This window comes from Dermochelys coriacea, chromosome 4 (assembly GCF_009764565.3).
Source record: "Dermochelys coriacea isolate rDerCor1 chromosome 4, rDerCor1.pri.v4, whole genome shotgun sequence".
Lineage (NCBI taxonomy): Eukaryota > Metazoa > Chordata > Testudines > Dermochelyidae > Dermochelys > Dermochelys coriacea.
In genome coordinates, this window is record NC_050071.1 from 29,341,442 (window position 1) to 29,353,499 (window position 12,058).

General features: G+C 41.3%; 1 protein-coding gene across 2 annotated transcripts in view; it reads right to left on the reverse strand.

The window, feature by feature from the left end:
* PPP3CA (protein phosphatase 3 catalytic subunit alpha) overlaps positions 1 to 12,007 on the reverse strand; it is a 345,008-nt gene extending 333,001 nt beyond the window's left edge. The window contains exon 1 of one of the 2 annotated variants that reach the window (XM_038399269.2): positions 11,420 to 12,007. In XM_038399269.2, the coding sequence (XP_038255197.1) occupies positions 11,420 to 11,477 (58 nt within the window). In that variant the 5' untranslated portion in view covers positions 11,478 to 12,007. The remainder of the gene's footprint in view (positions 1 to 11,419) is intronic. The other variant, XM_038399270.2, reaches the window with a different exon arrangement.
* Positions 12,008 to 12,058: the final 51 nt, after the last annotated feature.

Sequence of the window (12,058 nt, forward strand, 5' to 3'; positions counted from 1 at the left end):
GAGAATTGACAGATGCCACTAGCACACATGCACACCTTGAGAGAACTCCTAGTAACAACAATCAAACTGAAAGGTTGAGAGAAGAAAAAGAGAGAAGTAGAGTCTCAAAGAGCTATAACTCAAGACGAGGAAATCTTTTTGGGAACTGCATTCACATATATTTTAATAGGGCTAAGAAAGCCACTGAAGACTGCAAAATCAGAGGGAGGACTAAAGAGATGGTATGAATGAGGACCCATACCTTAACAGTTTTGCAATATGTTTTATAATTAATACGCTTGAGCTGGATGTAGAATGGAAACACATCTCAGACTCTCCCATACATTTTAGAGATACCATGGGTTTCCAAGCAGGGGCATAACACACGCTCCCAAAATAAATAAAGCGTTCCTTATATCTGTAACAGAAAGAAGTAAAGGAAAAGAGGGTAGAAGATTCAACAATCGTCTATCACCCATGGTGTGGCTGCTGGAATGTTCATGCTTTGAAATGCCTATTATTTTGGAAGGAAATATTTTCTAGCCCAGATAAATGGTCCTAAGACAGGAAATAAACTCAAAAGCTTTAAAATAAAAGCCAAATACGAAAGTCACATGCAGAATTGCTAACTAAAACTGAACGATACTTTGTGGGAACCCGAAGGTCTATCTGCAATACCACAATCTATATTTGTCAGCACATGCTATTTTCATTATTCGAATCAGAAATTCAAAGTATGTTTCAATTTCATGGCAATACTGCATAGATGTGGTGGCTTCAGAGTCAAGCATTTATGCAGCACTTGTTCCATTACAAATTTATGTTTTAAATAGTCATAATGATTTCTCCAGTGAAGAGTACAGCCCACGCCATCTGTAGATTTTGGATTTTCATCTCACCTGTGCATAGCAGAACTCACGAAAGAAACCAAAATACAACATGCTTGTTCACAACAATTCAGCCAATTCAAGGCAAGTACTACTGTATTTTGATCTATACAAGTAATCAGCTGCTATAAACTGGCTAAGCTGCATTTCACAAAATGATGGATGTGGAAATTAATAAGATATAATGTAGATTTTAAGACTGACATGTCACATTATCCCAATAATGGTTTGAATGATCAAATATTTTATATTAATACTGCACTTTTCATTTAGACCATTCTATACTGCATCAGATTTTTTGTTCTATTCGTCTAGATATGCCCTTTTGTATTGTTCTGCCTCTTAAAATATAAGGGATACTGGAAAAAACAGCTGCTACTTCATCAAAAAAAATCAATCCCTTAACATTCTTTTTACCATAATTCCTCCTCCCCATCCTCTTTGGCTGCTATACAATATGTTCTTTACCAAGGATGTTTAGAAGTGCAAGAAGCAAGACTTGAAAAACCCACTAATCTGTGGTGATGAAGAAACTTTTCTGGGCGAATACCATCCATTTCAGCAGAATGTAAGCATCCCCTCCCCATCCCCCTGCCAGTTAGAGTATATCCCTTTTTGTCGCCCAGGTGAACTTCCAAACATGAGCAGAGTGTAAGCCACAGCAGTGGGATCTTCTGACGTATGCAGAAAGTCCGCTCCAGTGCCTAGGCTGTTGCTCAGCACTTTTCCAAGTTTCAAAAACTGACAGGCACGCTGTGAGTTTTCAGAGCTGCCACTGAGCATCTTGCAAGCAACAATGAAACCACAAGAGTCAAGTCAACTTTGCTCCATTAGATCCTGGGAAAAGCTATGGGCACCAGCAGAGGTAGGCACCAGAGATAGTTATTAGGAGGGGAAGATAAAAAAAAAAAAAAAAATCAGAGGCTGCAGGAAAAGGTAGCAGGCATTCACACCCAAACGAGCAGCACCCTCACAGTAGTCAGGAGGCTCTGGGAGTAGGTGGATTTGTACGTGGGGGCTGGATAGAACACAGAAATAGTGATCTTGTCTCTTGTAGCCCTTACCTGATGTTGAAGGCTTTAATGAGATTAGAGACCTATTAGCCAGAGGTAACAAAATAAACAGAACCCTGAATAAGGTCAACAGACAAAACCTGGCAGGTGTTCCAAGGTTGAACAGATAGCAAGTGTAAAAAAAAAAAAAAATTAAATAAAAATAAAAATTAAAAAAAATCGGGATGGGGTGGGGAGGTAATAGGTGCCTATATAAGAAAAAGCCCCCAAAATCGGACTGTCCCTATAAAATCGGGACATCTGGTCACCCTAGGTGTTCCCCATTTCACAGCGGGGGTGGTGGAGGGGCAGAAGAGAGGGCTTAGCTTCTCACCTGACCATCATCATCACTGGATCTTCATCTAGTCCTCTGGCTATTAGGTGTCTGGCATTAAGTTCCAAGCCACACATATGATTGGGTGCATGGATGGGGGAGACTGACAATTATTACTTTACAGAACATACACGTGTGCTAAGCGCTTCGCAGAAGATACAACACATATCACACACCTGGGCCCTGCCCCAAGAAACCTACAATCTAATCATCCAATTCTGAAATATTTACAATTCCGCCCCTAACTGCCCCCCAGGACCTCACCACCTATCCAACCCCCCCCCTTCTCCCTGTCCCCTGCCTGCCCCAACCCCTATCCACACCCCTGACCAGCCCCCTGGGACTCCCACACCCTATCCAACACTCCCTGTTCCCCGTCTCCTGACCACCCGCTGAAAACCCCAGACCCATCCAACCCCCCCTGCTCCCTGACTGCCCCCCCAGAACCCCCGACCCATCCAACCCCTCCCCCCGACTGCCCCCCTGCTCCCTGTCCCCTGACTGCCACCCCCCAAAACCCTTGACCCATCCAACCACCTCCTACTTCTTGTCCCTTGATTGCTGCCCCGGGACCCCCCCGCTCCTTTACCATGCTGGAGCCAGCCACGCCGCTGCGCGGCCTGGCAAGAGTAGCGGGCCAGAACGCTGTCGGCGTGGCATGCTCAGGCTGCGGGGAAGGGGCCAGGGGCTAGCCTCCCTGGCCGGAGCTAAGGGACTGAGCAGTAAGGTCCCGCGGGCCGGCTGTGGCCCGCGGGTCGTAGTTTGCTCACCTCTGGCTTAAAGGGAAGCACACGTAGAAGTATTTACAAAACTGAGGTGCATACATGTCTACAGCATTATCAGGGAAGGAAAGAAGTGGGAAAGGAAAAGAACACAATGTAGGGACAGAAAGAAAGAAAGAGGGGAGGGAAGAAGCGTGAAAAGCAAACTGAAAACAAAGGTGGCTGTGACTAAGTACAGCACACAACGGCTTTATTTTTTTAAATTGCAGGGGGCATTGCTGCACAAGTTCCTTCACCCTAGCTAGCAGGGGTAGTCCTTAGGCCAGGAAGCATCAGGTAATTTTTTTTCAAGCTTTGGTAAAAGGCTTTGTACTGTATAGGAATCTAATATTTCAGTTCCCAAAACCCACATATGCTCAAGGCAGAATTGGCGTCTTACCCTTGGAAAAAAAAAAGAAAAAAAGAAACACACACCTCACATAAACTATCTAATAAATCAGAAACAGGATTTGTGTGTCTGTCTTTTGGAATTTTTGCCCCAGGGTCCACAGATAAATTGCGTTATTCCCAACTCATGTTGGCACCCTGGTTAAATCTGAAATAAATAAGAGTCACGTTCTCTTCATACAGCAGGGTTGCTATGCCAACGTTAACATGCCTAACCTTGCCTATAAAAATAGATCTAGTCAGTTCCAAAATGCATGCAAATTACTGTGTCGAAGAGGTACCACTCTAGTAGTGTTATTCCAACAGTGGCAACTTTTTGGTGGAGGAGTAAGCAGAGAAAAAAAAAATAAGAGCAGCAGTACAGGTTTTTAGCAATTAGAAGTAATTTTCACAATCAGAGCATTCTTCTGCTTACTCTGTTTCTCCACATATGATGTCCTACCTCTGCAGCACAGCAAGTGAAGAGAAAGAAAGTAAAAGAAACAGAGCTTTGTACTTCCCATTAATATATGTTTGATCCATAATCTGAACAGCTGGTTATTCAATGCAAGACAGATCATGTGAGTAACTTTACTCACATGCTTAGTTATTTGCAGGGCTAGGGCTATACATTTTATCATGATTACATAATTGACTAACAGGCCATCGATGATCTTTTATGGGAGAAAGTGAGGGAGGTATTGACTCATCAGAAGACGAAACGGTTGTTAAGTGTTCAACTTCAAGAACACATGTGATGCATAGCAACATCTTAAATTCAACTCATGTAACCACATAAAAAAAAAAAGTTCATTCTCAGATTCTTTTAGCTGACGTCTCCTTGAAGTGGGTTTCTCTTTAGAAAGTTGTGGCTTCCTTTAGGGCACACTTTATAAGTTTTAAGAGCCTTCAATCATATTTGTATAAATATCCCTTAAAATAATTTTTAGAAATAAATAATGCAGAAAATGTGTCTCCTACACTTCTTCGCAGGTACCAGAAGGAAATATAGCCCTAAACATGAGATGTTACTTCAATTTGCCTGAGCATTCTTGACAGAACTAGCATTGATATTTAAATGCAGTACCAAACCCAGATTTTAGGCCTTCTTTTGTCCTTTTTAAAAATACAAAAAGTTACTACACAGAAACTTGTCACAAAAGGGCACTTTTTAATTTTAAAGCCACATTGGAGAATTGAAAAATAAAGCAGTTCAATGAAAAGTGCCACCACTTACTTATTAATAATGGCTGAACTGAATTTTCAAACTGGTATTTCTAAAGGTTTTTGAACGATAGGGGCTTGCCTAAGATTCTGAAACTTGTGCGAGCGACTGAAATACTGTGAACCCAAAGACACCCAGTGAAGGATAATCTCACTATTCATGCGCTCTCTCTCGCTGTTGCATGGCTTATACTGGAGCACAAGACAGTAAAGGTGTCTACTTGCACCAAGAGAGAAGCATGCAACAAAAATAAGTATGGCCTGATTTAGGGGTGGAGAAGAAGAAATAGAGAAGAAAGTTAGAAATAGCTGCTCTGTGCTATGCAGCGTTCTCCAATGGAAAGTGGCAGAATAGGTTACAATTTGCTGCATACATTAAGGTTAACAACACTAAGCATTAACTCCCTTTTCACAGTTCCTAACACCACTGATGGGAGCAAAAGCATGCACCCTCTGCTGTCTGAAACCAAGCACAGAATAGGAGAGAGCATGGGTCACCACAGAGCTATCAATTGCATAGAAAGCTTTCTATCCATAGTTTGACCAAGACTTTCCCCAGAAAATCTTTGGCTTCTAGGCATTCACAAAGCTGCCCGACAGTTCTTCACCATCCATCACAGACCTCTCCAGACAACAAAGTTCTAATTAAGATCAGTTGTGTTTCCCTTCAGTGGGTTTGTACAAGAGAAGGTCTTACATGGGAGATGTGAAAAGTTTATTTGATTACATTGATTTTATTTACAAAAATGATGGTATTCATGGCTGAACAAAGGTTAAGCAAATTAATGACTAGCTAAGTGAAACAACATTACTGCACAAATAAAATTCTAGAAGGATATGTGTTTTGATTAAATTTGTTCAGATTACTGTTTCAATATTATTATAATAAAAATAAATACTAGTTGTATATATTATGTACACACAGTGCAAGTTCTACACATACTGGATCAGTCTGAAAAAACACACACACCAACCAGCATTCCACTGATGGAATTCACTGAGTTAATCCTGTTTTAGACCAGTGTGGGACCACAATCAGGCCAAATACATATAAGAACCGAAGCGAGCCAAGATATTTTCTTTGACTAACTGTAGTGCAGAGACTATGCAATATGCAGTTGTCATTCTTTCCTCAACTGTAGTTTACATGGCCTGTTTTACTGAGTGAGGACAGAGGGGTCAAGATTCTTTGTTCTTTTGAAGAATGCAATGGGATCTTTAATTTCCCACTAAAAAGTTACCAAAACAGAGGCACAGAGCATGTTTAATGTCTTATATGAAGTTTAAAGAATAGATCAAGAGCAGACAATCCCAAGTGACAGCAGTGGTACAGTTTTTCATACTGCTGAATGCTGATTATCTCCTGCATCTCCTCCCTCCAAACCTGACCCCACACTTTCTGTACAGAAAGTGCAATCCTTTATTACATGCAAGTGTACTATTATGACAATATTAAGGAGACAACATAAAAAGCCTTCAGGATTAATGTCACATCAGCCACCAAGTGACTCCCTCCACACTCCTTGTTCATGTGTCTACTGTTTCCTATTCAGGGAAAAGAAGCATTTTAAGTATCTAATCTCCCTTCTTTGGGGTCACTTAACAAGATTAATTCCTAATGTGTATTTGCTAATTCACCAGTTTTGAGCATCACTCCCCATTCACACCAAAGCAGCATCAAATAAGACATACATGAAGCAGCTGCAAAGGGTGGAAAGTCTTATTTTTAAAAGTTTAGTTGTTTTTTAAAAAAAAAAAAAAAAAAAACTGAAAACAAAACCTAATAAAATATCCTTGTGTTAACTCTAAACAGCGAGAAGCATCAGTGCTTGAAGACTTACATTTGCTTCATCAAAGGGAAACAGTTCAGCAATACACCTGGGAGGGCTCTGGATTCCAGTTTGAGGCACTGCCCTACAAAAAGCGCATACATTTTTCTAAGTACTGAGGTTTAGAGTTTCCACTGAGCCATATTCTCTTGCTCATAGCAATATGAACCAGTCACCACTACCCACAAATATGAACCTAAAAATCAAGACTAGCCACAAAGTGTACTGATTTGATGAACACATGCTAGTGTAACTATACATGCTACTTTATTTGTTTGATATTTTATCCCTCAATACCTAAGAGATTATATTTAAATACAGAGAGTCAGGGCCAGACCAAAAAACAAATAAATCTATCCATATATTTTAGAAACATAAGCATTTCAGGAGACTGTAATGCAGAGCATTCTGAAGAGACTAGTAATGTGATATAGAGCCTTTCCCTTCTAGGTCACTGGTTCAAATCTTGCCAAGTGATCAAAAGGTGTTGCCATCAGAAAACTGTTCTGTGACTTTTGTGGAACGAGTTAGTACTCTCAGCCCAGTTTCCAGTGGCAGATATCCCCAACTTAAAATCCAGTGCCAAACATAGCACATGGACACCCCCCATTGGCAAGTTTCAGAGGCTTCAAGTGGTAAACTAGTGTGGATAATTAGCCACATTTTCTTCCCAAGGGGTGGGCTAGAAGCTGATAAGCAGAATGACATGGAGAAGCTTATCCAGTCAGCATCTGTGTCATACCTTTCTATGGGCACATGAAGGACTTCAGCCTACAGGGTTCTTAAGCCAGCACCTTTCATCAACACTAAGGTTTTAAAGGGCCTCAATCCTGCAAACACTCAGGCTCGTGCACAGCTTTAGGCATATGTGTAATCCCACTGAACTAATCATATGGGTGTTTGCAGAACAATACATTTTAAAATAGTATTTTCACATGTTAATTCCAACAGTCTAAAGCTAACTTGTCTAGATTACAGTTGCAAGAAGTTCTTAACCCTCTTTGCATCAGAATGATTAAGGAAAAAAGAAGTGGAATAACCACTGCTTGACCGAAGTACAATAGTATCCTTCAGACTGACATGCAGGATACTCTTTCCCTACCATTCCCAAGAATACACTTTTGTCAACTCTTACAAAAAAGTGAATTTGCTTTTGAAAATTTGCCATTGTAATACATGGGCTTGAATTACTTCTTCATATTGCTCACTGTACAGTAATTTCAGACAAGTGAGTATTAAGATTTCACTCAATAAGCTGTCAGGTGCCATTGTGAACAAATGACGTAACGCAGGTAGGAGAAAGCCAAGATCTCACAAAGCATTCAGTAACACATCCGATCCAATGCATCCGATGAAGTGAGCTGTAGCTCACGAAAGCTTATGCTCAAATAAATTTATTAGTCTCTAAGGGGCCACAAGTACTCCTTTTCTTTTTGTTATGTAGTAGTACCTACCTACGGTTCAGACAAAACTTGGAGATCTTGATATAACAAGACATCTTCGGTCATGTGTTGACCAACTGTGATCTTTCAAAACTAAACTTATAACTTTGCAGTAGGTAAATTATCAGATCCTGACTGGTAAAGCCACTGCTTCTTGTACAGTCAGAAGAATCAATCAAATCTAAAGCCTACATACATGACCAAAAAATGTTTCTTCCCCAAATAAGGTTCCATTTTACTATTTATTTATGAAGCTTTATATAACCCCCCCCCCCCAAAAAAAAAACAAAAAAAAAAGCCACACCTCTCAGTTTGCACTGGTTATATCTGAACATGGTCCAGAGGATTCAAATAATTATGCATTTTTCTTTGTTACAATTTAAGGCTCACTGATTATCTCCATGTGTGTTTTAATATTTGATTTTTTATTAATTTTACCATTGCAAGGCTATTCAGCTTTTCCTCTCAAGGGGATATAGATAATGACCTATGAAAAAGAAACACTACAATATTGACTAATGTAATATAGGACCTGGGATCCTACAGCACTAAATTAAGTTAAGAATCACATTTGGTTTGTTATTACAAGTGAAAAAAGCTACATTACTATCTTTCTTCATTTATGCTGCTTTTTTATTGTTTTAGAAGTTCAGTGAATGCAATTTAAAATGAATATGATACAGTATAAAAGTACTCCTATTAAGAGTTCACTGTGCATTACTCACTCCAGGTTCTGCATTTAAGCATTTAACCGGATTTTGGTGTTTAATAAAAGAATGAACCAGTTAAATGAATCCAAATATTAACTACAAAATGTTGACATATAACAACTATCAGGCCAGATGAATGAATAAATCTTCTAAGCACAATTTAGGTAAATTTCTGTTCCTTCCTTCAATTCCTCTTAATGAATACTTCACAAAAGGAATAAAATCTTAAATGTTTGGTGGACTGAATGTTCACAAAATCTACAAAAAGAAAAATGTAAGAAATCCCAACTATATGTGCTATCAAGGTATCTTGGAAATAGTGTTTCTGGGAAGTTTGAAGCCTATATACTTATTAACACAGAATGAAGTGTAACAATGTGAAGAGTGATTTAAGGTTAAGAGTCATAATGAGACTAAAACCTCACACTGTGTTTAAAAAAAAAAAAAAAAGACACACCACCCTAGACTTATTATAGTACCTTTAAAGACAACAGTAACGGAGTCTATTATTAAATGCAGGAGTAACAATTTTATTTATCGGCATTCATAAAAGCAAAGATGATTTTATTTTAGTAAAAAGATCAGGTCAAATACAGAATATCCACTGAATTTACGTTTTCCCTGAGTAAATCCATAGAATTTGGTCCTACCTTTGCACATAGTCAAACACAAAATTTAAGAAATCTTCACTCAACCCCCAATTACTAGTGTACTCCAGACATTATGCAAAATATTTGTAATGTATGAAATGTTTGTGATACCTATAATTGAAGGGTATCAGAAAAGTCCATAGTCATATATTACAAAAACTTTTAAATCCTTCCTCTTTTAGTGTGATGTCACAGGAGCATGATTCAATGTTATATTACCTAAGTCATGCAACAAATATTTCTTATTTCACAAGATAAAGGCAAACTCCATTTTTTAAAACTCTGTTACTATGGTGCATACAACCAAGTTTCTTTAAAAAAAAAACCACACAACCCAAAATCCTCGGATAGGAAAACAATCAGAAAAAAAAAAAAAAACAGAAAATTAAAATACAGAAAGATTTAAATGAGGTGAATCTCTCAATAAGATTTACATTTGGTTTTGGTTGATGCTCAAGTAAATACATGAAATTGTGCATGCTACAGAGCCAATTTTTTTCTCAGTTTCTTGGATTCCGGAAGCATTCACAGCCCATTTGGGGTCCGTATTTCACCAAAAAATCTGGAGATAAATACAGGTTTATAGCCGGTGATGGATACATTGTATTACACCTAAGTAGATACACAGAAATACGCACATTTGCTGTAAGCATTGTACATGTATTAAAATCACACACATTTGTTCCATACAGGAATAAACATTCTTTTATTGCTGTGCACTGTGTTTGTGTGGCTAACGAAAACTCTCAGATGTTTTTCAACAAATGAGTGGCTCTGGAGCATTCAAGCTCATAGAACATATATGTATGTTTTTACAATGGAGCGAAGTCATCGAGATTATACTCATTTGTGAGAAACACCAACACGCAGATATGTGCGCACACATGCAAAGATACAAGGGCACACAGTATCTCTGTTGGATAACTTCACATTCAACCAGGCCAAATCATAAACAATAACCATGATGGGGGAAGTGGCTTGGACTGCCTTCTACTGTGCTTAACGTTCAGCATGTATTATGCAGCTAGCACATGCATTTTCATCTCCAAAAGAGGATGATCCTGGATAAATATTCCACATTCTAGAGTCACGTCCCCCTCCCTAAAAGAAATTCATTTGGCTACTAGACTAGGTGGCAGCGCCCAGAGAAAAAAAGAACTTCCCACTGCTGCTGCATAGGCTCTTCCTCACCATACCAACACTGGTGGCTGGGTGGATAGGCTAGGGGTGTACTGTGTATACAGAGAGAGAGATCGGTGGATTCTCCTTCTCCAAGAGTGGAGAAATAGACCATAAAGGACCCCCGGCTCTTACACATTAAAGCAACGTCCCCGCCCGAATAGAGATCGCTGTGAATCAAACCCTGGCTCCAGGTGTCACCCCCAGCAAGCAGCACGTTTGAGAGAGGGAAGGGAGAGGAGAGATGTCAGCGAGGCGAGGGAGGAGTGGGGGGGGGCGGGGGAGGGAGAGCCCCAGCTGTCAGGATCGGGGGATTTACGGGCATTTTCATGCATGCGGGGAGCTGAAATGCAGTGACAAGATCTGCCTACAGGCAGCGGAGTCTGCGTGCGAACCCAGCCACCCAAAGGGGCTCGGATCAGGCGCGGGAGGGGGAAATGCCCGAAGAAGTAGCCAGAGGAGGGGAGGGAGCCAGGCTCTTGGGCTTCGGTCCCTCCCCTCCCTTTTGCCTCAGACACTCCAGCAACTAAGGAAGCTGGGGCTCCCCCTCTCTCTCGCGCGAGCCCTGTGCAATCACTGAAGGCAGAAAGGGGGAGGCAAGGAGGAGAAAATGCTGCAATGTAGCCCTAGGCAGAGAGATCTCCCGAGCAAACCCAAACCCGAGTCAATAGTGCAGAGATACCCATCAATCAAACTACCACCCCCAGACACAACCCTGACCAACAGCCACTACTTCCTATATCTATCACAGCAGTTACTCCCTGTTCACTCCCCAACCACCGCCTCCTCCACCCCCCTCCAAACACGTCTCGTCCATTTAGCAACTGCAGCCACAGTAAACAAGCAGACCCCGTTCCTTGAAGGGGGGAGAGACGTACAGTATCTTGGAGGACGGTGGTAGCCACATTTTTAAAAAATGGAGGAGGGGCAGTGCAAGCAGACAGCTGGCTGTGTTGTCTCCGTCTGTGCACGGCACAGCACTTACCTTTCACCACCCTGTCCGTCGTTGATAACTTCGGATCAATTGCCTTATGCTCAGACATTTCCAGCAGCCGGGGGCTGGAGGGAAGGGCTCTGTCCCTCACACAGCGCAGACACAAGGCTGAGACGGCTGCTGCAGCAGCAAACGGCCAGTCAGTGTCTCTAGGTCCTTGGCTGTGGTTAAAGTTACGGCCCCTCTTGCCTGCTGCTTGCTTTCCTTTCCTTTCCTTTCCTTCTTTTTCTTTTCCTTCTCCTTCTCCGCCTCCTCCTCCTCTACTTAATTATTTATCTTAATCACGCCACTCGCTTCCTTATTTATATTTTTTTTTGCATAAATGACAGGCAAAAGCAGCCAGAAAAAAAATAATCAGGGTACAAATGCAGCAGCCCTGGGTTTCCTTCCCCCACAGCAGCAGAACGGCTGCTGCTCTAGCTCCTCCGGCTGCTGCACTGGATCTGGATACGTCTCTCCCCCCTCCTCTCTCCTTTCACTCACATAGACACAGCCACTAAGCTGCACACGGTCCAAGGCGCAACCTACCCTCCGCGCCTAGCCTTACACCCGCATCTCCCTCCCAGCTCCCTCTCCCCCATCTCTCCCTCGCAGCCATTGGCTCAGGCCGGGCTGCCAATCACTGTCAGG